This window comes from Hemitrygon akajei, chromosome 25, assembly GCF_048418815.1.
Source record: "Hemitrygon akajei chromosome 25, sHemAka1.3, whole genome shotgun sequence".
In the NCBI taxonomy this organism is placed as follows: Eukaryota; Metazoa; Chordata; class Chondrichthyes; order Myliobatiformes; family Dasyatidae; genus Hemitrygon; species Hemitrygon akajei.
This window is the reverse complement of record NC_133148.1, coordinates 41,046,668-41,072,061: the sequence shown is the minus strand read 5'-3', so window position 1 is coordinate 41,072,061 and position 25,394 is coordinate 41,046,668. Positions and strand designations below refer to the sequence as shown.

At 47.6% G+C, this 25,394-nt stretch overlaps 1 protein-coding gene across 2 annotated transcripts in view; it reads right to left on the bottom strand.

Annotated features, from left to right (window-relative positions):
• eml2 (EMAP like 2) overlaps positions 1-25,394 on the bottom strand; it is a 142,035-nt gene that overhangs the window by 20,523 nt on the left and 96,118 nt on the right. For both annotated transcript variants that reach the window (XM_073029375.1, XM_073029376.1), the window contains 10 exons: positions 22,475-22,609; positions 20,585-20,684; positions 16,703-16,857; positions 13,759-13,884; positions 12,384-12,515; positions 8,764-8,831; positions 7,604-7,692; positions 3,644-3,741; positions 2,495-2,582; positions 73-165 (listed from right to left, as the gene is read on the bottom strand). In XM_073029375.1, coding sequence (XP_072885476.1) covers positions 73-165; positions 2,495-2,582; positions 3,644-3,741; positions 7,604-7,692; positions 8,764-8,831; positions 12,384-12,515; positions 13,759-13,884; positions 16,703-16,857; positions 20,585-20,684; positions 22,475-22,609 — 1,084 coding nt within the window. The remainder of the gene's footprint in view (positions 1-72; positions 166-2,494; positions 2,583-3,643; positions 3,742-7,603; positions 7,693-8,763; positions 8,832-12,383; positions 12,516-13,758; positions 13,885-16,702; positions 16,858-20,584; positions 20,685-22,474; positions 22,610-25,394) is intronic.

Genomic DNA, 25,394 nt, shown 5'->3' with positions numbered 1-25,394 from the left:
AAACTAACAGTTCCTTCCCCACCCACACTCTGTATCCCAAACTCTGGGCACAGCTCCAGGTTCTCCACTCACCAAACACCTGGAACGAGAGCACGCAGGTGGAGGAGGCCCACTCCAAATCCCGCACCGCATCCGCAATTGGCACCTGTTTGCAGTTCGGAGTCCCTGTTGAAAGAAGTGAAGGTTTCATTTACTCCAGATGAGTGCAGCAGGGAACGAATATGGTCTGTGTGCCAGGTACGGACAGGAACTTCGCTCAAGAGACATGACAGCAAACAGAGACATGAGGGAACTTTAAATGCTGGAATCTTTCACCCATCCTCAATCTGCCTGCCTCCCAACTCTACCCATTTCTCCGCCTAAACCCCCCCCCAGCTCCATCTGCCTGTCATCATTCACCTCCCCCCTTGGTCCACCACTCCTCTCTGGCTTGAGTTACCCCTCGTTGTTCTCTTCCTCCAATCAATACTCAAGTGCAGCCTTGGCCCTAAACATTAACAATTCTGTTTCTTCCCTCAGAGACAAAGGGAGAAGACAAGAGAACGTGGTTCCGCGGGATAATAAATCAGCCATGATGGAGTGGCAGAGTCTCGATGGGCCGAATGGCATGGAAGCATAGTGATCAGCACAACACTTTCCTGCTACTGCCTGTAAGGAGTTTGTACGTTCTCCCCGTGACCGTGAGGGCTTCCTCCGGGTGCTCCGGTTTCCTCCCACAGTACCGGTTGTTAATTGGTCATTATAAATTATCCCATGATTAGGCTAGGGTTAAATCGGGGGATCGCAGGGTGGCACGGCTCAAAGGGCCAGAAGGGCCTGTTCCACGTTGTATCTCCATAAAAAAAAATCCTGCCCCCAATCTTTTGGTTTTATGGTTTATATTTGTGGTTCGACCTGTTACCATGATGACAAATTAATCCAATTTAACCCCGTCTAACAATCCTGTGATCAAAGGTACAGACGTACCTTCAGTTTAGGTGGGATTACTTAACGCTAAACCTTTAAGAGGGCAGCATTTCCCCAGTATGTGTCCCCCTAGAGCAGGGGTTCCCAGGCAGGGGTCCACGGACCCCTTGGTTTCATGGTAGGGGTCCATGGCATTAAAAAGATTGGAAATCCTTGGTCCACAGGGCTCAAACACACAGTATAGCAAACCCAGAGTCAGGGTTACCCACTGAGTGAGACTGATCCGTTCCCGTGGCCCAAGGAAAGTGACTTATTGACGGACCCTTCCAGCCCAACGAGCCTCACGCCCAGCAGCCCAACAACTGAACCCCTAGCCTAATCACGGGATAATTTACAATGGCTAACCGGTACTGTGGGAGGAAACCAGAGCACCCGGAGGAAACCCACACAGTCACGGGGAGAGCATGCAAACTCCTTACAGAATTGAACTCCGAACTCTGACACCCTGAACTGTTATAGCATTGTGCACACTACTACACTACCCTGGTGCCATTTAGTGCAGTTTCAAATCTTTTAGCCGGGGGTGGTGATGGGGACAAGCTCCCATGACCTATTAAATGCTCCCAGTGGTGTGCGTCTCAAATAGCCTCTGACAGCCAAGCCCAGCTCCTGGCCTTCATGTGTGGTTTAGCTACTAAGCCCGGCAGAACCATTTCTACTGACAGGAGAAAGGGCAAAGGCGGGTTACTGGAGCCTTAAAGCCATTCGTGTCCGGCAGATAGGGCTCGTCGGCCGTGGTTGGCAGCTCATCTAGGAGAAAGGAAACTTTGATTTTGTGCAAAATGGTGGGGGAGGGAACTCTGGGGCTTTGGTGTTCTATCATTCATTTTACGGGTGTCTGTGAAGTGTGAGAATTTCAGGTTCACTGATATTAAAGGAACCTTTGAACAGTCGATCTCAAACCTCTGCTGCCTTGGGGCTATACCCACTCATGGGGAAGGCTTTGGGAGTAAATCCAGAGGGAAAAATCCGGAGCTGGAGTCCCTAAGGGAGTCCTACGTTGAGCTCAACACTGACTGGCAACTCCTGCGACGCTGCTGGTGCCAAACTGTATAATTTCTCTGCCGTTCCTCGGGGTTCGTCAGATGTGTGGAGAGGGGGAGCCAGTGATATGGACACCAGCTTGCATGTCATGCAGGCAGCTGGAAACACAAACATCCGTGGTCGACCTTCAGCCTCATATCAATTCGGTTAGTAGCTTGGTCAGACAGTTCTTTGCATAAACACGCAGAAGATATTGCAATCAAACCTTTAAGCAAATCATAAACGCAAGAGATTCTGTAGAAGCTGGATATCCAGAGCAACACCCACAAAATGCTGGAAGAATTCAGCAGGTCAGGCGGCAGCTATCAATGTTTCGTTTTTTCCATCCTGACGCAGGGTCTCGGCCCAAAACATCAGCTGTTTATTCCTCTCCATAGATGCTGCCTGAGTTCCTCCAGCATTTCGTTTAAGTCTTGTTCAACATAACTTCTAATAAAAAAGGTAAACAATGTTGGGAGGAAGAGGCCGAAACTAAAACACTCACAGTACAGGATTTCATAGTCTCCAGAGTTAGTGACTATATAGCGGCTGTCCGTGGACCAGTCCAGGTGAGTTATAAAACTCGAATGTCCCTAAAGTGAGAAGAAAATCTTTGTTATATTTTAAGCTTGAACTTTACCAACCTGACTGTTCAAACACAAAACCCAGATTTTGCTTTTACCTTCCTATTTAAGCTTAGGTTCAAGGTTATTGTTGTCATGGACATATGCGGATAGGGCGGAAGGAAGGCTAGGGGGGAGATAGAAGGGGAAGATAAAGGGAGGAGTTGAAGAGGGTGGAGATTGAGAGGGGCGATAAAGATGGAGTGGGAATATAGAGAGGGAAATATGGGAGAGAAAGATAAAGGGGGAGATGAAGAGGTTGGAGATTGAGAGGGGAGATAGAGGAGAAAGATGGAATGGGAATATAGAGAGAGAAATATAGAGGAGGAAGATAAAGGGGGAGATGAAGGGGAGACGAAGGGGGAGATGTAGGGGTTGGGGATGGGGGGAGATAAGGGGGGAAGATAAGGGGGACGGATAGAGGTTAGGTTAATTGGTCATTGTAAATTGTCCTGTGATTAGGTTAGGGTTAAATCAGGGTTGTTGGGGGTGCTGGGTGGCATAGCTTGAAGGTCTGGAAGGGTCTACTCGGCGATGTATCGCTAAATAAACGAATGAATAAATAAATAGACAAACACTGTAGAACCTAATGACATGAGGACAGCACGGTAGTGTAGTGGTTAACTATTACAGGACCAGTGGTCACCAATTGTCTGTAAGGAGGTTGTATGTTCTCCCAGTGACCGTGTAAGTTTCCTCCGGGTGCTCCGGTTTCCAAAGATGTATGGTTAGGGTTAGCGTGTGCTGGGCACGTTATGTCAGCACCGGAACTATGGCGACCCTCGTGGGCTGCCCAGCGAAATCCTCGCTGATTTGACTTGATGCAGATGACGCATTCTATGCATGTTTTGATGTACATGTGACAAATACAACTAATCTATTGAGCGCACGATTTGAAGATTATAATCATATTTTCATTTAATATTTTAAGATTATAAAAAGGCACTTCCAGTACTGAGTCACAAAGACCAATTCAAAAAGCCGTAATACGTTCAGGCTCGAGATACCTACAAAAAGAGGTTTTCACTTACTGAACATCTACCCACTCGACTGTACTTCCTCCCATTCTCGGCCACGCTGTAAATGTAAACGTAGTTGTCATGTGACCCGATGGCCAGGAAATTACCATCTTTTGGGAAGAATGGAAAGTCAATTAGGATCTTTGTGGTCTGAGTAAGTGATGAACATCGGTCGATTACAAATGTAACGGCCTTTTCACAAACTGGACCTTACAAATACAATCCAATTACACTCCGTCCAATCCCTTACCCAAAATGAAGGAACACCTCCAGTGAAGGTTTTACACAACTCCCATTTACTGACACTGCTCAAATCTTCATACAATGATTAAGATTAAAATAAATCACAAATCTTCATATAATGAGTAAAAATCATCTAAAAAGCAGAAAAGGGTGTAGAATTTGTGTGGAAATGGCGGGTTCTCCCTGTGACTACGCGACTGTGCTGGTGATGTAGTGATATCATCAATACAGGTTTGAAGGTCGACACAACATTGTGGGCCGAAGGGCCTGTAATGTGCTGTACTATTCTATGTTCTATGTTCTGTGTTCTATATCCACACCTGGACTTTGGAACAAGAGGTCCCGGGTTCAAATCCGGCCAGCTCCTTGCATGCTTTCCATCTGTGCTGGGTCGAGCGTCGAGCTAGCCACTCAGCCTCGTAAAGCAGACAAATGCTAATGAAACAGCAAGGCTGCTGCCTGATCTGCCAAATAAAGGCACGGGGAGAAACTTTACTTTACCTTCCTTTATCCGTGACTACATGGGTTTCCCCTGCATGCTCTGGTTTTCTCCCACATCCCAAAGATGGGTGGGCTGGGAGTTAAATGGGACACAGGGAAAGAAACTATATGTGCAGGTGTGAGAGAGAGGATGTCAGAGGGAAATAGCTGAGAAGTGTCAGATGGAGTTCAATCCAGAGAAGGGTAAAGTGATACACTTTAGAAGGTCAAATTCGAAGACAGAGCAAAGGGTTTATGGCGGGATGGAGGAATCTTGTCCCACCCCCCCACATCTACTTTAAACTTCCCCACCTCATCGCCTTAAATGCAGGTCTTCTAGTATTTGACATTTAAATTCAGAGAAAGATATGCCTCTCATAATTTTATAAACTCCTCATCAGGTCTCTCCTCAGCCTGTGACACACCGAGTGTGTCCAAGCTCACTATGTAGCTCACACCCTCTCACCCACCCTGGTAAACATTGTCCGTATCCTCTCCAAAGCCTCCACTTCATAAGACCAAAAGACACAGGGGCAGAAATAGGCCATTCAGCCCATCAAGTCTGTTCCACCATTCCATCATCCCCATTCTGCTTCCTTCTCCCCGTAACCTTCGACTCCCTGATGAATCAAGAACCTACCAACCTCCACTTTAATGACTTGGGCTCCACCGTTACGTATTCTAACTGAAAATCATTCATCTAATTGATGCAGTTGAGATTGCGAGTTTAACTTAGTTTTTACTTTAAGCGAGGCGCACACGCATCACATGGAAACGTCATGACGTTTGCCATTCACTCATTATAAACCGTAATGAATTATTTAAACATACAAGAATTCTTAATCCAACAAGATATTTACAATATTACTCAAATACTACTGAAATATTAAATAGACACCATCCACAGCTGTCCTCAGCAAAGAATTCCACAGATTCACCACCCTCTGGCTAAAGAAATTTCTCTCATCTCTGTTCTAAAGGGACGTCCTTGTGATTTGAGGCTGTGCCCTTTGCTCCTGGACTCCTCCACTGCAGGAAACATCCTCTCCACATCCACTCTCTCTGTGTCCTCTGGTCCCAGACTCCCCCACTATAGGAAACATCCTCTCCACATCCACTCTCTCTGTGTCCTCTGGTCCTAGACTCCCCCACTATAGGTAACATCCTCTCCACATCCACTCTATCTGTGTCCCCTGGTCCTAGACTCCCCACTATAGGAAACATCCTCTCCACATCCACTCTATCTGTGTCCTCTGGTCCGAGACTCCCCCACTATAGGGAACATTCTCTCCACATCCACTCTATCTGTGTCCTCTGGTCCGAGACTCCCCCACTATAGGAAACATCCTCTCCACATCCACTCTATCTGTGCCCTTTGCTCCTGGACTCCTCCACTGCAGGAAACATCCTCTCCACATCCACTCTCTCTGTGTCCTCTGGTCCCAGACTCCCCCACTATAGGAAACATCCTCTCCACATCCACTCTCTCTGTGTCCTCTGGTCCTAGACTCCCCCACTATAGGAAACATCCTCTCCACATCCACTCTATCTGTGTCCTCTGGTCCTAGACTCCCCCACTATAGGAAACATCCTCTCCACATCCACTCTATCTGTGTCCTCTGGTCCTAGACTCCCCCACTATAGGTAACATCCTCTCCACATCCACTCTATCTGTGTCCTCTGGTCCTAGACTCCCCCACTATAGGTAACATCCTCTCCACATCCACTCTATCTGTGTCCCCTGGTCCTAGACTCCCCACTATAGGAAACATCCTCTCCACATCCACTCTATCTGTGTCCTCTGGTCCGAGACTCCTCCACTATAGGGAACATTCTCTCCACATCCACTCTATCTGTGTCCTCTGGTCCGAGACTCCCCCACTATAGGGAATATCCTCTCCACATCCACTCTATCTGTGTCCTCTGGTCCTAGACTCCCCCACTATAGGAAACATCCTCTCCACATCCACTCTATCTGTGTCCTCTGGTCCTAGACTCCCCCACTATAGGAAACATCCTCTCCACATCCACTCTATCTGTGTCCTCTGGTCCTAGACTCCCCCACTATAGGTAACATCCTCTCCACATCCACTCTATCTGTGTCCCCTGGTCCTAGACTCCCCACTATAGGAAACATCCTCTCCACATCCACTCTATCTGTGTCCTCTGGTCCGAGACTCCCCCACTATAGGGAACATTCTCTCCACATCCACTCTATCTGTGTCCTCTGGTCCGAGACTCCCCCACTATAGGGAATATCCTCTCCACATCCACTCTATCTGTGTCCTCTGGTCCTAGACTCCCCCACTATAGGAAACATCCTCTCCACATCCACTCTATCTGTGTCCTCTGGTCCCAGACTCACCCACTATAGGAAACATCCTCTCCACATCCACTCTATCTGTGTCCTCTGGTCCGAGACTCCCCCACTATAGGGAATATCCTCTCCACATCCACTCTATCTGTGTCCTTTGGTCCTAGACTCCCCCACTATAGGAAACATCCTCTCCACATCCACTCTATCTGTGTCCTCTGGTCCGAGAGTCCCCCACTATAGGAAACATCCTCTCCACATCCACTCTATCTGTGTCCTCTGGTCCCAGACTCACCCACTATAGGAAACATCCTCTCAACATCCACTCTATCTGTGTCCTCTGATCCCAGACTCCCCCAATACAGGAAACATCCTCTCCACATCCACTCCATCTGTGTCCTCTGGTCCTAGACTCCCCCACTATAGGAAACATCCTCTCCATATCCACTCTATCTGTGTCCTCTGATCCCAGACTCCCCCAATACAGGAAACATCCTCTCCACATCCACTCCATCTGTGTCCTCTGGTCCTAGACTCCCCCACTATAGGAAACATCCTCTCCACATCCACTCTATCTGTGCCCTCTGGTCCTAGACTCCCCCACTATAGGAAACATCTTCTACACATCCACTCTATCTGTGTCCTCTGGTCCGAGACTCCCCCACTATAGGAAACATCCTCTCTATCTGTGTCCTCTGGTCCTAGACTCCCCACTATAGGGAACATCCTCTCCACATCCACTCTATCTGTGTCCTCTGGTCCTAGACTCCCCCACTATAGGAAACATCCTCTCCACATGCACTCTATCTGGACCTTTCAATGTTTGATAGGTTTCAATGATCATCCTTCCGGTAATGGGTCTCCCAGAACTGCACGCTGCTCCACATGCAGCCGAGTGAGAGTTTATTCGTGCTGGAGTGTCTAGGGTCACATACCTGGTGAGTAACGCATCACTGAGATTTTCTCGTTACCGTCGGTGTGCACAGTGATAAGATCCTTCGTCTCGACATCGAAGACCATCCACCTGAGACGCAAAGGAGAGAAAAGTCCACGTCGTTAGACAGAACAACCTAGCAGTGTACCAGTTCACCCTTTCCTACGACCCTCTTGTAGTGTTGTATTGGTAAAGCTGCAGGTAATGTGGACGACAGCTTCAAGCGTTTGATGGCGCTGGGCCTGTACTCACTGGAGAATGAGGGGGGATCTCATTTAAACCTATCGAACATTGAAAGGCCTACATCAAGCGGATGTGGAGAGGACGTTTCCTCTGACAGGGGAGTCTCAGATCAAATACAAGGGGGCATGATTGTGGAGATTGGAGGGAAGTGTAGGGGGAATGTCAGAGGTAAGTTTTTTTTACATAGACAGCGGTGGGTGTGTGAAACACCCTGCCGGGGTGGTGGTAGAGGCATTTAAGAAACATTAGGGGCATTTAAGAAACTCTTAGATAGGCACATGGATGATAGAGAAATGGAGGCTATGTCAGAAGGAAGGGTTAGAGTGATTTTGGAGTAGGTTAAAAGGTGGGCACAACATTATGTTGAGTGGTTGGGTGGAAATGCGTCTCTACCAAAGGAGGTGCAAGTTGCTCCTTACCTCCGCTAGCCTGCAGGTTACCCTTGGGCAAGGTGTAGCACCTGCTTAGCCCCTGATCAGGGTCACGTGAGGCCATGGGAGCAGGTGGTGGATGGTCGTACGAGCAGCCGGTGCAGATCACAAGTCCTGGTTATGTGACCGCTGACACCAGGCAGACAATCTCTGAAGAGTATTGATAATGGCTGGGGTCACCCGTCTTGTAAAGACACTGCCCAGAAGAAGGCAATGGCAAACTACTTCTGTAGAAAAATTTGCCAAGAACAATCATGGTCATAGAAAGACCATGAACACCCACATCACACGATACAGCACACAATGATGACGTCATACAACAGAGCACATAATGATGATGTCACACCACATGGCCTCTTGGTTTTCAGTCTTTGTGCCGGTACACCATCTCCACTTGGAATAACCCACATTTATAATACTGGATGAGCTCTGCCAAGTGCGAGAGTCCCTTTGATTGCTTGTTTACCTTGCTTCTGCTTCGCCTTACCTTGCTGTTTGCGTCCCCACAGCTATAACCGATCCACTGGGATGAAAGCCAACCGACTGGCTCTGGTCCTGTCAGGAAAACAACAACACACTAAACTTCCGTCCCCAAGAGACGTGAACAGCGAACCATAGAATCTTCCAGAAAGCAAGCTACACCAGAATCTGTAAACTTCTTGAAAGATCAAAGGTTACTGCAGGTGCGGAGAAGCAGAGACGAAACTCTGAACTGTCACAAGCGAGCTTGCGGGACCTTGTGGGCACTCGTCAGCGGGTGAGGGTCATGCTCTGCTATGCCAGTTGTCATGGCGAGGCTCGGTGCACCTCGGGGCCTGTTTCCATGCTGTCTCTCCGTGACTCTAAACGGAAAATGCTGAAAACATTCTGCAGGACAGGCAGAAATAGATTGAACTTTAGAGTTAACTCCATTCAAGTTATCTGGAGTAGACGTGGAGAGGATGTTTCCTACAGTCTAGGACTAGAGGGCAAAACCTCAGAATAGAGGGGCGTCCATTTAGAACGGAGATGGGGAGGAATTCCTCTAGGCAGAGAGGGGAATCTCTCTGTGACAATGAATCTGTGGAATTCTGTGGAGGCCAAATCACTCGGTATATTTAAGCCAGAGGTTGATAATGGAGAGAAGGAAGGACAATGGGATTGAGCCATGATGGAATGGCGGAGCAGTCTCAATGGGCCGAATGGTCTAATTCTGCTCCTGAGTCTGGTCTTATGGTGTAACCTTCAGGCGGCGCGGTAGCATAATGGTCAGCACAATGCTTTACGGCGCTCTGTTGTACGATCGGGGTCCAATTCCCGCTGCCGTCTATAAGGGAGCTTGTACGTGTTCCCCGTGACTGTGGGGGTTTCCCCTGGGTGCTCCGGTTTCCTCCCACAGGGTAACTGAGTTGTAGGCGTGCAAAGCTGGCGCCAGGATCATGGCTCCCCAGCATTGATTAGGTTTGATCCAAACGACACATTTCACTGTAAGTTTCGATGTATGTGTGGCAAATAAAGAGAATCTTTATCTTAAAGAAGTGAAATGTGAACTGTTTCTCTTTCCGCCAGGGCCTGTCCTGCTGAGGGCTTTCACGATGATCTGGCTGTCATATCAGTACATCATTTCTTTGAAAGGACAACACCCCGCCCCGAACTTCTCCCCAGTTTCTTTCTTACTGGGTCATGCTTCACTAAGTGAGGCAGCGAATCATTACTAAATCCCAGTTAAAAACAGAATGCTGGAAAAACTCGACAGATTCTGTGAAGAGGGAAACACAGCTAAATTAATCATATACCACGGAAACAGCCCCCTCAAAGATCAAAGTGAATTTATTATCGAAGTACTGTATACTGTATGTGGCTATATACTACTCTGGCATCTAGAGTAGAATAAAGAAATACAATACAGTCTTGGAGTCATAAAAATCTACAGCACAGAAACAGGCCCTTTGGCCCATCTAGTCCATGCTGAACCATTTAAACTGCGTAGTCCCATTGAACTGCAGCCGGACCGTAGCCCTCCATACCCCTCCCATATATATACCAATCCAAATTGCATCCTCTACTTCCACTGGCAGCTCATTCCACAGTCTCTGAGTGAAGACGCTTCTCCTCAGGTTCCCCTTAAACATTTCACCTTCCACCCTTAACCCATGACCTCTAGTTGTCTCACCCAACTGTCTCGTTCTCACTACAATCATCCCGCGGGCAGCGATGCTCTGGGCACGAAGGAAGGATCTCACTGGGAGGGTCTCTCTCTCTGCCAGTCGGGCATGCTGGTGATGAGGCATCCTGCCAGGCAGTCCGGACAGTCTGCTCAGGAAACAGACTGAACCTTCTCCTGCAGTCTTTGCAGGGCATTCCAAACAGCACTCCCTTTCTCCTGGAATTATTGACTTGATTGTGGACTTTGGAAAGGATAAGGCAAGGGAACACACACTAGTTCTCAGAAGTGGAGGACTATAAGGAAGAGAAGACAGCAGTGATATTTCATTAGGAGTTTGAGGAGATTTGGTATGTCACCAGAAACACACATAAATTTCTACAGATGCATCAACAGCTGGTATGGGGGGGGGGGAGCTATGGCACAGGATTGAATTAAGCTACAGAGAGTTGTAAAATTAGTCAGCTCCATCATGGACACTAGCCTCCGTATCTAGAACATCTTCAAGGAGTGATGGCTCAAAAGGCAGCATCCATCATTAAGGACCCCCACCACCCAGGACATGCCCTCTTCTCATTGCTACCATCAGGGAGGAGGTACAGGAGCCTGAAGGCACACACTCAACGATTCAGGAACAGCTTCTTCCCCTCTGCCATCAGATTTCTGAATGGACATTGAACCCATGAACACTACCTCACTACTTATTCTATTTTTATTTTTGCACTACTTACTTAATTTAACTATATATATATACATATATATACACACACACACACACACGCATACATACACATACATACTTAATATGCACCACAGACAAATTTGCTGAAGACACAACTGTTGTGGGCTGTATCAAAGGTGGTGATGAATCAGCCTACAGGAGTGAGATTGAAAATCTGGCTGAGTGGTGTCATAACGACAACCTCTCACTCAATGTCAGCAAGCCCAATGACAGTGGGAAACCAGAGGTCCTTATCGGAGGTTCAGAGGTGAAGAGGGTCGGTTTAATTTCCTAAGTGTCACTATCTCAGAGGACCTGTCCTGGACCCAACGTATAAATGTAATTGCAAAGAAAGCTTAACAGTGCCTCTACTCCCTCAGGAGTCTGTGGAGATTTGGCACGCCATCAAAAACCTTGGCAAACTTCTATAGATGTGTGGAGGAAAGTGTGTTGACTGGCTGCATTACGTCCTGGTATGGGAACACCAATGCCTTTGAGAGGAAAATCCTACAAAAGATAGCTGATTCAACCCAGTACATCATGGTTAAAGCCCTCCCATCCATTGAGCACCATCTACATGAAACGTTGGTGTAGAAAAGCAGCGTCCATCATCAGAGATCCTCACCACCCAGACCAGGCTCTTTTCTCGCTGCTGCCATCAGGAAGAAGGCACAAGAGCCTCAGGACTCGCTCCACCAACAGGTTCAAGAACAGTTACTACCCTTCAACCATCAGGCTCATGAACATAAGGGGATAATTACACTCATTCTACTTCTGGTGTTCCCACACCGATGGCCTCACTTTAAGGACTCTTTATCTCGTTATGCATCGCTATTTATTTATATTTGTATTTGCACAGTTTGTGGTTCATCGATCCTGATTACAGTTACTGTTCTATGGATTTGCTGAGTATGCCCACAGGAAAAACAACCTCAGGGTGATTGTGTATGTATTCCAATAATAAATTTTGCTTTGAACTTTAAACTCGTTGTAATTCAGTTTTTTCTCTATTATGTTTTGCATTGTACTGCGGCCATAAAGTTAACAAATTTCATGATATATGCCGGTTATATTAAACCTGATTCTGATTTCTGAGTATTTTTCAAGCCCACCAGCCCCTTAATTAAACGGACATCTCTTGGTGCACCTTAAACCTGTACACCCTCAGCTCCAACTGTGCTACAGTTCTAACCAGCTATAACGGATCAGCAGCAAAGCCATGATTAGTTATCTGCCGACTTACCTCGAGAGTTTTAGTCCAAATGGGCTGGTGTGAGGTGGGATCCCAGTAGTGAATGAGCTTGTCCTGTCCGCAGGTCACAAACTTATCCTCGCTTGGGTGCACTGCCAGTCCCCAGAGCTCGTCTGTATGACCCTGCAACACATGATTAGTATCAACCAGGCCAGAAAGAGGTCCACCACCCAGAGCAGTGTCCCTGACCAATTTTTACAGCAGCAGCATCGAGAGTGTCCTGCCCAGCTGCATCACCGTTTGGTACGGGAATTACAAGGCGTCTGACCACAAGTCACTACAAAGGATTGCGAGGATCGCTGAGAAGATCATCGGGGTCTCTCTTCCATCCATCAGAGATATTTACCAGCAAGCTGCAAACACGGGGCCTTTGGCATTGTCAATGATCCCTCTCACCTGTCCCACAATCTCTTTGACCCTCTACCATCAGGCAGGAGGTTCCATAGCATTTGGACGAGAACTGTTAGGATGGGAAACAACTTCTTCCCTCAGGCCGTGGGTCTACTGAACGCCCTGCCACCACCCGGGTCTCATCACGTATGACGTGCCAATAATGTGTTACTATTTACTTTTTTACTTGTGTTGTAAATGCACCTTTGCTAAACATCCAAAAGGCCATAAGATATAGGAGCTGAATTAGGCCATTTGGCCCATCGAGTCCTATATTTTCCCTCTCAACCCCGATCACTCGTCCTCTCACCGTATTCTTTCATTCCCTGACCAATCAAGAATTTATCAACCCCTGCCTTAAGTATACATAAAGACTTGACCTCCACAATGAATTCCACAAATTCACCACCCTCTGGCTAAAGAAATTCCTCCCCATCTCTGTCCTAACAGGACGCCCCTCAATTCCGAGGTTGTGTCCTCTGGTCTTAGACTCCCCCACCACAAGAAACATCCTCTCCACATCCACTTTGTCTAGGCCTTCGATAGTTTTTGTTAATGCACCTTAAGCTCAGTGTTAATCTTCTGGAATATATTTTATTATTTGTTAATTTATTTGTGGTACCAACTAACGTTCTGCAGTCAAAGTCTCTTAGGTCACATTTCTTCCCCATTCTGATGTCTGGCCTGAGCAACAACTGAACCCCTTGACCGTGTCTGCATTGAGTTGCTGCCTCGTGACTGGTTAGTTAGATATTTGCATTAATGAGCGGTGTGCCTAATAAAGTGGCCACTGGTGTATTCTGAACCTTCACACCTGTACCCGTGCCCATGGCAATAAATTCAAGGTGACTTGATGTTGTGTACACTAAGCACATTGTTTGGGTGTAAACCTCAAGCCTCTGGGGAAAAGTTTTGATTTGTCCAGAAGAAAAAAGGAGATCTTTCATTGCAAATGGACCTGAGAACTGATTCCTACCTGTACAATGGGGCAGTATCCCCCACTCAGCGTGCCTTGGAGAATGCAGTTCCTCGTCGTCCCAATAAATAAGCCATCATTTTTCCCTTCTGCGATCGTCCGGACCGGCCCAAAGGCTTCTGGGATCTGAGGTTCAGAAAGGAAAGCCGTTCTGGTTACAAACATCAGAGATGCTGGATATCCAAAATGCTGGAGGAATTCAGAAACTCCAGCAGCATCAATGGAGATGAATAAATAGCTGACACTTTGGACTGAGACCCTTCTTCAGGACTGAGAGGGAAGGGGGAAAATGGCAGAATTAAAAGGTTGGGGGAGGAGAAAGAGGCTTGTTGGAAGGTGATGGGTGAAGCCAGGTCGGTGGGAAGAATCTGATAGGAGAGGAGAGTGGACCATGGGAGAAAGGGAAGGAGGAAGTGATAGGAAGATGAGAAGTGGTAAAAGGTCAGAGGGGGAATGGAGGGCATGGGGGGAGGGAATGGAGGGTGTGGGGGTTGGAAATATGTTTCTTGGAAGGAGGAATTGAATTCATGTCGTCAGGTTGGAGGCTACCCAGACGGAATATAAGGTGTTGCTCCTCCATCTTGGCACAAGAGGAGGCCATGGATCAACATGTCTGAACAGGAATGGGAATCAGAATTAAAATGTTTGGCTACCGGGAAAATCCTACTTGCGGCAGACGGAGCGGAGGCACCAGCCGAATAGCCTCCTTGCCAATTTCCCACCCCCTCCCCATTTCCTATTCTGACCTTTTAACTCTTCCCGCCTTCCTATTACTTCCTCTCTGGGTCCCTCCTCCTTCCCTTTCTTATATGGTCCACTCTCCTCTCCAATCAGATTCTTTCTTCTCCAGCCCTTGACCTTTCACACCCACCTGGCTTCACCAATCACCTTCCAGCTAGTCTCTTTCCCCTCCCCCCACCTCTTTATTCTGGCTTCTTCCCCACTCCTGTCCAGTCCTGAAGAAGGGTCTTGGCCTGAAACGTCGACTGTTTATTCGTTTCCATGGATGCTGCCCGGCCTGCTGAGTTCCTCCAGCATTTTGTGTACTGTATGTTGCAACAAATTCTGGTGCAAGGTTTTCATGTCCTCTGTGATTTAGAAGTACGACTGGAGATCTCGTTGAAAGTTACAAAATTCTCATTGGCCCAAGGGGACAAATGCAGGGAAGATGCACAAAATGCTAGAGGAACTCAGCAGGCCAGGGAGCGTCGATGGAAAGAGGACAGTCAATGATCGCACGTAGGTCCTTCTTCAGGATTGTGGAAAGCTGGGAATGAAATGTTAGGAGATTTCTTTACCCAGAAGGTGACAACTGATCGGAATTCTCTACCGTGGAGGGCCGAGGAGTCTCAGACTTCAAAGTCATTTGAAAGAGACCAACAGGTCTCTGGATTTTAAAGAAATCGTACAGGCTACAAGTTGCAAAGTAAAAGCTCAGCCACGATACTGGTAAACGGCAGAGCGGGCTCAAGGGGTGTCACCTACCAATCCCAACTGGGCAGAAGGAGAAGCCTGAAAGCAGCCACCGCCAAGCTCAAGGACAGCTTCTTACTTTGCTGTTATAAACCTAAATGGGAGAAGAGTTTCCACAAAAGGAGGTGTAAGGTGCTCCTTGGTCTCCCATGGGCAAGGTGAAGCTTGGGCTCTCCCTCCCCCACCGATCAGGGTCACGTGAAGCCATGGGAGCAGGTGGTGGATGGTCGTACGAGCAGCCGGTGCAGATCACAAGTCCTGGTTATGTGACCACTGACGCCAGACAGACAATCTCTCAACAGTATTGATAATAGCTGGGGGTCACCCGTCTGGTAAAGACACTGTCCAGAAGAATTCAATGGCAAACCACTTCTGTAGAAAAATTTTCCAAGAACAATCATGGTCATGGATAAGACCATGATCGCCTACATCATACGACATGGCACATAATGATGTCATATGACACAGCACGTAATGATGATGATGGTGATTGAGATCATTGGGGCTCTCCACATTGCAAAGATCGTCAACAAAACACTTAATTGACAGAAGAGCATTTTATGATATTATGAAATCATAAGTGTCATTATAAAAAGTGAAATGTTGTATTTACTCTTGAAGATGGTGCCAGTGGGGTTTTGCAGACCTGGGCAACTTCTTCCAGTTCGTCTGCGAAACAGTTTATTTTCATCTCATCTCGTTTTTTTTTCCTTTTCAAGGTGGCTGGGGTCCTGTCGGAGTCCGTGATCTACAGCTATAGCACAAACTATGGTTCTTCACGGGCGCTGGGTTCACTGTGAGGCCAGGCATTTCGATATCTCCAGGTGTGGCCTGGAAGACATGCGCATTCCCTGTGGACATTCCATGCGCATTCCATGCGTGGCCCTGTGGACGACCCGATTCCTCACCGATGTCAGCAGCTCGGGTGGAGTGCGCTGCTGTCAAAGGAAGGCACCATACCCTCTCTCTCTATCTCGACAGTAAGTGGGAGTCTGCTGGTCCTCAAGTCGGAGAACTCGGACAAGCGATATGACAGACTGTAACATCGGAACAGCCAGCTGCTGGTCTCCGGGGCTTTGCTATTGCATGCATAGTGGTGGGGGGGGGGGGTTGTGGGGGGCTTGATGCTTTCGCTGTTGCTTTTGTGTGGGAGGGGGAGTAAGGCTTTGGGGTTTTAAAGTTTCCTGACATTCATTCTTTTTCCATTTTGTGGATGGCTGTGAAGAGTAAGAATTTCAGGTTGTATACTGTATACGTTCTCTGATATTAAATGGAACCATTGAAAATGCAACTATAACTTTCGCAGGACCTTCTAGAAATCATATGCCAGGGAGGAAGGACCTTGCAAAATCATTTCCGAAGGGTCACTTCCAACATTTCACAGACCACATCATAATCCTTCCCTGAGAAAACTGTACACCAACTAATTTCAGCCAAGATCATGGAAAGTGGACCAGGATTTGGCACTCACCTCGGTTTCCTGAACCTTGTGATACTGCCTGTCCCAGAGGATGACCTTCCGATCTTTGCCTCCGCCCGACACCAGGGTTCCATCGTTCAGCACACAGAGGCTGAATATACCTCCTTCGTGAGCCCCCTGAACTGCAGTGCTGATCCGGTTCGTGCCTGTAGAAAGATGAGATCGATGAGATTGGGACCAATGAACACTGAGATGCAAACGAAACCGCGACAGAATGATACCTTGGTGTACATTTGAAAATAAGCTCATCCCATAAGGCACTACCACACAGAAACAGACCCTTCAACCCATCTAATCCATGCTGAACCATTATTCTGCTTACCCCTCCCATCCATTTCATCACCATCATTATGTATCAATCGGGCCACAAAGAGGTCCATTACCCAGAGCTGTGCCATATGACATCATCATTATGTTCCATGTCATATGACGTGGATGATCATGGTCCTTCCAAGACCATGATTGTTCTTGGCAAATTTTTCTACAGAAGTGGTTTGCCATTGCCTTCTTCTGGGCAGTGTCTTTACAAGATGGGTGCCCCAGCCATTATCAATACTCTTCAGAGATTGTCTGCCTGGCGTCAGTGGTCGCATAACCAAGACTTGTGATCTGCACCGGCTGCTCATACAACCAGCCACCACCTGCTCCAATGGCTTCACATGACCCTGATCGGGGAGGGGATAAGTGTATATAATATTTAAGTAATGTTGGAGTAATCTTGTATGTATAAATAGGTGGATTAAGCATTCCTTTTCATTTAAATAACTAATTACAGGTTATACGTATAAATATGTCAATTACATACATCATCACACTACCACATGATATACAAGACCACAAGACATAGGAGCAGAATGAGGCCATCTGGCCCTTCGTGTCTGTTCCACCATTCAATCATGGCTAATCCTTTTTCCCCCTCCTCAGCCCCACTCCCAGCCTCCTCTCTGTAACCTTTGATGCCATGGCCAATCAGGAACCTATCAATCTCCTCCTCAAATACACCCAACGACCCGGCCTCCACAGCCGCCTGTGGTAACAAATTCCTCAAATTCACCATCCTCTGACCTCTCTGCATGTCTGTTTTAAATTGATGCCCCTCTATCCTGAGTCTGTGCCCTACTGTCCTAGACTCCCCCACCATGGGAAACATCTTTTCAACATCTACTCTGTCTAGGCCTTTCAACATTCAAAAGGTTTCAATGAGATCCCCCCTCATCCTTCTAAATTCCAGTGAGTACAGGCCCAGAACCATCAAATGTTCCTCATATAATAACCCTTTCATTCCTGGAATCATCCCTGTGAACATCCTCTGAACCTTCTCCAATGCCAGCACATCTTTTCATAGATAAAGAGCCCAAAACTGTTCACAATACTCAGAGTGAGGCCTCACCAGTGTCTTATAAAACCTCATATTTATTTCTTCTACCAAGCCTGTTTCCTCAACAGTACCCGACCCCTCCACCAACTTTCGTATCCTATGCAAACTTGGCAACAAAGTCATCTATTCCATCATCTACAAAATGCTGGAGGAACTCAGCAGGCCAGGCAGCATCCACGGAAAGGAGCACAGTCAAGGGTCCAAGCTGAAACCCCTCAGCAGGACTGGGAAAAAAAGAGAAGGAGCAGATTCAAAATGTGGGAGGAGGGGAAGGAGAAACACAAGGTGACAGGCGAAACCGGGAGGGGGAGGTACGAAGCAAAGAGCTGGGAAGCGAACCCTCAAAAGAGATGCAGGGCCAGAGAAGGGGGAATAGGTGAGGACAGAAGAGCATGGAAGAGTGATATATATGTACTTTGATAATAAATTTACTTTGAACTTAGAATTATCCAACGTGGTAAACTGTTCTTCCCTCTGTCTCTTCTTTCCTCTCTCTACCCAGTCTCACTACACTGGCCCAGCCCCCACCATCCTGTTTCCTTCCTCCCCTCCAACCGCTATCACCCTCCCACTTAGTCCCTGCCATCACATCTTCCCTCCTCACCCCTTCACTTGGTTCCTTGGTCCTGTCATATTCCACCATCTGCAACCGATATCACTCCTCCTATCACCCCCCCACCTGCTCTCACCTCTCCTTAACAGGATCCACCCATCACCTCCCAGCCTCTGTCACTGTCCCCATTCTCCCCCTCCCTTTCCGTCTGCCTATCAACCCCCTCACCTGGACCCATCCCTCACCTCCCAGCCTCTGTCACTGTCCCCATTCTCCCCCTCCCTTTCCGTCTGCCTATCTATCCTCTCACCCGGATCCACCCATCACCTCCCAGAATCTGTCACTGTTCCCATTCTCCCCCTCCCCTTCCGTCTGCCTATCAACCCCCTCACCTGGACCCATCCCTCACCTCCCAGAATCTGTCACTGTTCCCATTCTCCCCCTCCCCTTCCGTCTGCCTATCAACCCCCTCACCTGGACCCATCCCTCACCTCCCAGCCTCTGTCACTGTCCCCATTCTCCCCCTCCCTTTCCGTCTGCCTATCTATCCTCTCACCCGGATCCACCCATCACCTCCCAGAATCTGTCACTGTTCCCATTCTCCCCCTCCCCTTCCGTCTGCCTATCAACCCCCTCACCTGGACCCATCCCTCACCTCCCAGAATCTGTCACTGTTCCCATTCTCCCCCTCCCCTTCCGTCTGCCTATCAACCCCCTCACCTGGACCCATCCATCACCTCCCAGAATCTGTCACTGTTCCCATTCTCCCCCTCCCCTTCCGTCTGCCTATCTATCCTCTCACCCGGATCCACCCATCACCTCCCAGAATCTGTCACTGTTCCCATTCTCCCCCTCCCCTTCCGTCTGCCTATCAACTCCCTCACCTGGACCCATCCCTCACCTCCCAGAATCTGTCACTGTCCCCATTCTCCCCCTCCCTTTCCGTCTGCCTATCAACCCCCTCACCTGAAACCACCCATCACCTCCCAGTCTCTGTCACTCTCCCCTCCTCCATCTGCCTATCATCCTCCTCATCTGAAACCACATAATCTCCCAAAGGCACACTGAGTGGGGATACTGCCCCATTGTACAGGTAGGAATTGCACCCAAATGTACGTTGCAGTTAAAGATGTCCCTCTTTCTTCTGGACAAAACTTATCCCCAGAGGTTTGAGGTTTACACCCAAACAATGTGCTTAGTGTACACGACATCAAGTCACCTTGAGTTTATTACCATGGGCACGGGTACAGGTGTGAAGGTTCAGAATACACCAGTAGCCACTTTATTAGGCACACCGCTCATTAATGCAAATATCTAACTAACCAATCACGTGGCAGCAACTCAATGCATAAAAAGCATGCTGACATGGTCAAGAGGTTCAGTTGTTGCTCAGACCGAACATCAGAATGGGGAAGAAATGTGACCTAAGAGACTTTGACTGTGGAATGATTGTTGGTGCCAGATGGGGTGGTTTGAGTATCTCAGAAACTGCTGATCTCCCAGGATTTTCACACACAACAGCCTCTAGCGTTGCAGGGAATGGCACGAGAAACAAAAACATCCAGTGAGTGGCAGTTTTATGGGCAAAAACACCTTGTTAACGAGAGAGGCCAGAGAAGAACCAGACTGGTTCAAGCTGACAGGAAGGTGACAGTAACTCAAATAACCACTCGTTACAACAGCGGTGTGCAGAAGAGCATCTCTGACACACAGTATGTCAAACCTTGAAGTGGATGGGCTACAACAGTAGAAGACCATGAACATACACTCAGCGGCCACAGTGTTAGATACAGGAGGCCACTCAGTGGCCTATTTATTATGTACGGGAGGTGCACGATAAATTGGCCACTCTTTTGATATTTAAATATTTGACAAGTATGAATGAGATTGTGGGTGGCTGGACAGTTATAATCAACAAACTGATTACAAATATCATCCTCACCTTTACCCCAGATGACCAGGTTTCCACTGGAATCTCCTGTGATCACATCCCCATTCTCAGAGAAAGCCAAGCACAGAACATACTTGGGTTTTTCTTGTTTCTGGAAGAAAACATTCAACAGTTAACTGATAAAACTTTGCAGAACAAGCTGAGGCCAATTATCTAATCGAGACTCCTACGAAGAGAGATCCAGCTAGCTCAGCTCTTTATATTCAATTTTTTTTCTGCTTTGTGTAGCTAACTAACTCCCTTTCAACAGCTCTGATTGACACCTCTTCCTTTTGTTGCAATCAACTCCCACTGGTGGTCAGATTGGTTTTCTCTGTGGAATCCAACTGGTCAGATCAGTTTTCTCTGTGGAATCCAACTGGTCAGATCAGTTTTCTCTGTGGAATCCAATTGGTCAGATCAGTTTTCTCTATGGAATCCAATTTGTCAGATTGATTCACTCTGTGGAAAAGAATTGGTGACATCAGATTGGACTGTTTCTACTTGACATTTGCATACAATGTCTTTATGATACACCATTACATTTTACACCCACTGTATGTTTGTCTTCCTGCTCTGTACCACAAAGACAAGTAATAATCACCAATTTGCATTCCAAGCAGAAATCATCCCCTGCCCCCCCCCCCCACCCCGCTCCAGCAACACATTGCTGCACTAACCCATCATCCTGAACACACACACGTCCCGGTTGCCCTAAGAGACAATGTCCTCAGTTTCCAAGGATAGCACCGGTCTTGCCAAATGATCGGATGCACTACAGAACATTGCTTAGATCTGAGGACGCTTTTATCTGAGATCTCAGACTCTCCTGTTAACGAGAACATCCTCTCCGCATCCACTCTATATTCAGGCCTTTAAACTCCATCAAAAGCAAGTCCAGGCTGCTCCTCATCTCAAGTCTTTCATTCCTAGGATTATGAGGAGAAATCTCTTCAACCAGAAGGTGCTGAATTGGTGGAATCCACAAGTCATTGAGTGCATCTAAGGTAGAGATTGATAGTTTCCTGATTGGGAGGGACAGTAAGAGTTACGTGAATTAAAAAAATAATCAGCCATGCTTGAATTATGGCACAATTATGGCATCAATAGGCCAAATGGCCTAAATCTGCCCCTGCATCGGAAGGACTTCCCTACAGCAAGCTTCGTAGGATCCATCCAACCCAAATCAGAGACTGCGGACAGGCCTTTGCAGAAACGTGGCTTGAGGACAACATCCATGGGCCATCAGTCTCCTGGCCATGACACTCTTGGACATGGGCTATATCATTAACATTATCTTTAATTTTTTTTTCTTGCAAGCATAATTATATGTGCCTTGTGCTGTGTGTGACTGTTGGTTCTGTGTTTTACACCTTGACCCCGGAGGAACACTGTTTCCTTTGACTGTATTCATGAATAGGGGTGAAAAGCAATTGAACGAGAATATACGGCTATCACACCTCAGCCCAGCTGTCTCCTGAAAAGCCAGCAAATTGTTCCATTTGCTACTCCCCCACTCTTGTTGCAATACCTTTCTCTCCCTCGTTCGTAAGAGAGAGCCTGTCTGAGTTGTCGAGGTGTTGGGATGGACAGTAGTTTTGGATGGACTAGATCATGGTCTCTGGGGGATTTGCTTGCATTGGGGGGGGTGGTGGTTGATGGTTTTGCTGCTGCATGTGCTTGGGAAAGGGGAGGGGTTTGGGATTCTAATGTTTTCTGTCATTCATTCTTTGTTTTTTTTTGTTTCGTGGGTGTCTGTGAGGAGTAAGAATTTCAGGTTGTACACCAGATACATTCTCTGATAGTAAGTCAAACCATTGGACCAGTTAAACTTGAACATCCTCAGCCCAGCTACTCCTGAAAAGCCAACAATGTTTTCCCTGTGAAACCAGCAATGTTCACCTCATAAATGCCCTGCTTCTTGGAGAGAGTGTTGCCTTCCATCGTCCAGAAGAGAATATGGGATTTTCCACAAGTGATAATGAGATTGGCTTCAGTTGGGTGGAAGTTTACTGCCAGCACAGATTCATTGGAACACTGCAAGAAGGTAAAACAGACCAGGTTCAGAGAGGTGCCTCAATACAATGCCCCCTCCCCCTGCCTTACCCTTTACATCAGATCACACCGGGAATCTATGTATTCAGCTGAGCTGATTACGACCCCAGTTTATAACACACACCCATGATCATTGGGTTGTGTTATTCACAGTAACTTTTAAAACCGTAAACACAAGAGTTTCTGCAGATGCTGGAAATCCAGAGCAACCCCCACAAAATGCTGAAGGAGCTCAGCAGGTCGGGCAGCAGCTATGGAGAGGGATGAACGGTGGGCGTTTCCAGCTGAGACGCTTATTGAGATTTTCAAAAGGACAAATTTTAGAACCATTTTTCCACACAAAGCCTGGAAGGAGTGAAAATTAGAAATAATCGGAGTTAGAATTAATATCACTGGCATGTGTCAAGAAATTTGTTGTCTTTGCAGTAGCAGTACATTGTAATATATAATAGCAAGTAGTGCAAAAAGGTATTGAGGTAGTGTTTAGTGTTGATGGGTTCAATGTCCATTCAGAAATCGGATGACAGAGGGAAAGAAACTGTTCCTGAATCATTGAGTGTGAGTCTTCAGGCTCCTGTACCTCCTCCCCAGTGGTTTCAATGAAAAGACGACATGTCCTGGGTGATGGGTGTGAAATCTGCTCCCACAACAATTAGTTGATGCAAGCTAAAATGTGCCCGTTAGCCTAACACTTTACAGTGCCAGCAGTCAGTGCTTGGCGGTTCAATTCCCGCCGATGCCCGCGGGAGATTTGTGCATTCTCCCTGTGATTGCATGGGTTTTCTCCGGCTGCTCTGGTTTCCTGGCACGTTCCAAACAGTTGGCATTACCCAGTTGTGGGCAAGCAATGTTGGCATCAGAAACTTGGTGACACTTGTGGGCAGCCCCCAGCACTTCTGGGACACAAGCGTCACATTTCACTGTTGCTTACATGGGACAAATAAAACCAATATTTATCTTTGTAACAATATATAAATATAGATCTATCCGCTTTATTCAGGCCAGATCAATAAAGGATCTGGAGCAGTGATGAGTTAGAACAGCAGAGGCAGGGGACCACCTCACGCACCATCAATCCTCCCATCTCATCTGACATCTCCTGACCCACCTGCAGAAAGGTCTGCAGTCCGCCCATTACCCTCTTTAGTCATCTCAGGACCAAACAAACTGGAGCCAGCCAACCATTTTAAGTCTACTTTCCATTCCTGTTCCAACATGTCAGTCCATGGTCTCCTCTGTGCCACTCTCGGGTGGGAGGAGTAACCCCCGATGGCATGAACATCGAATTCTCCAACTAATTTCTCCCCACCCCTCTCTTTTTCCATTCCCCATTCTGTCTCCTCTCTCACCCTTTCTCTTGTTCTCACCTGCCTATCCTCTCCATCTGGTGCCCCTCCTCCTTCTCTTTCCCCATGGTCCACTCTCCTCTCCAATCAGATTCCTTCTTCTTCAGTCCTTTACCTTTTCCACCTATCACCTCCCAGCTTCTCACTTCATTCCCCTGCCCCACCCTCCCACCATCCTCTTATTCTCCCTCATCTGGTCTGACCTATCACCTGCCAACATATACTCCTTCCCTCCCTCCCACCTCCTCATTCTGGCCTCTTCTCTCTGCCTTTCCAGTCCTGATGAAGGGTCCCCTCCACACATGCTGCCTGACTTGCTGAGTTCCTCCAGCATTTTGTCAGTGTTGCATTGGACTAGAAACAGAGGGACTGCCTGAGAGATTACTCTTAGCCTCACTGAATAGCAGCAAGGTTTGAGGGACTGAATGGCCTCTCTCTAGTTACAATTGTCAGACCCAGTTGTGGCATTTCACTATAGGCGAGAGTTAGTAGGAATTTCCAATTGCTTTCTTTTGACTAAGCTTTCAAGAAACTGCTCCAATAGGAATGACCTCAACCAGTAACTGGGATGGTGGTGGGCTCAGCCGCCAATGAACAGAAATCATTCAGCATAGGGTTCACCACGTGGCCATCATACCCACTTCTTCAGGGTGGTGGGGTGGAGATACATCTCTACCAAAGGAGGTGTAAGGTGCTCCTTCCCTCTGCTAGCCTGCGGGTCACCCTTGGGCAAGGTGTAGCACCTGCTTAGCCCCCGATCAGGGTCAGGTGAAGCCATGGGGGCAGGTGGTGGATGGTCGTACGAGCAGCCGCTGCAGATCACAAGTCCTGGTTATGTGACCGCTGACACCAGGCAGACAATCTCTGAAGTGTATTGATAATGGCTGGGGTCACCCGTCTTGTAGAGACACTGCCCAGAAGAAGGCAATGGCAAACCATGTCTGTAGAAACAATTGCCAAGGACAACCATGGTCACAGAAAGACCACGATCGCCCATGTCATACGATGTGGCACATAATCATGATGTCACATAACAAACGAACCCACTTTGACTACTAACTCTATGTAATTGATCCCAACCTTCTCCATCGCTTTCTGTTCACGTATTGTCATAGTTTGCACACCCGGGGTATAAATGGGTGGCATTAGTAGCGCAGTGGTTAGCACAACGCTTTAGAGTACAGGCAACCCAGGTTCAATTCCCGACGCTGCCTTTAAGGTGTTTGTACGTTCTCCCCGTGTCTGCGCATGTTTCCTCCGGGTGCTCCGGTTTCCTCCCACAGTCCAAAGACAAACCGGTTGTTAAGTTAGTTGGTCATTACAAATTGTCCTGTGGTTAGGCTAGGGTTAAGTCAGGCCATTGCTGGGCAGCACGGCTTGAAGGGCCAGATAAGTAAACAGAATAGACATCTACAACACAT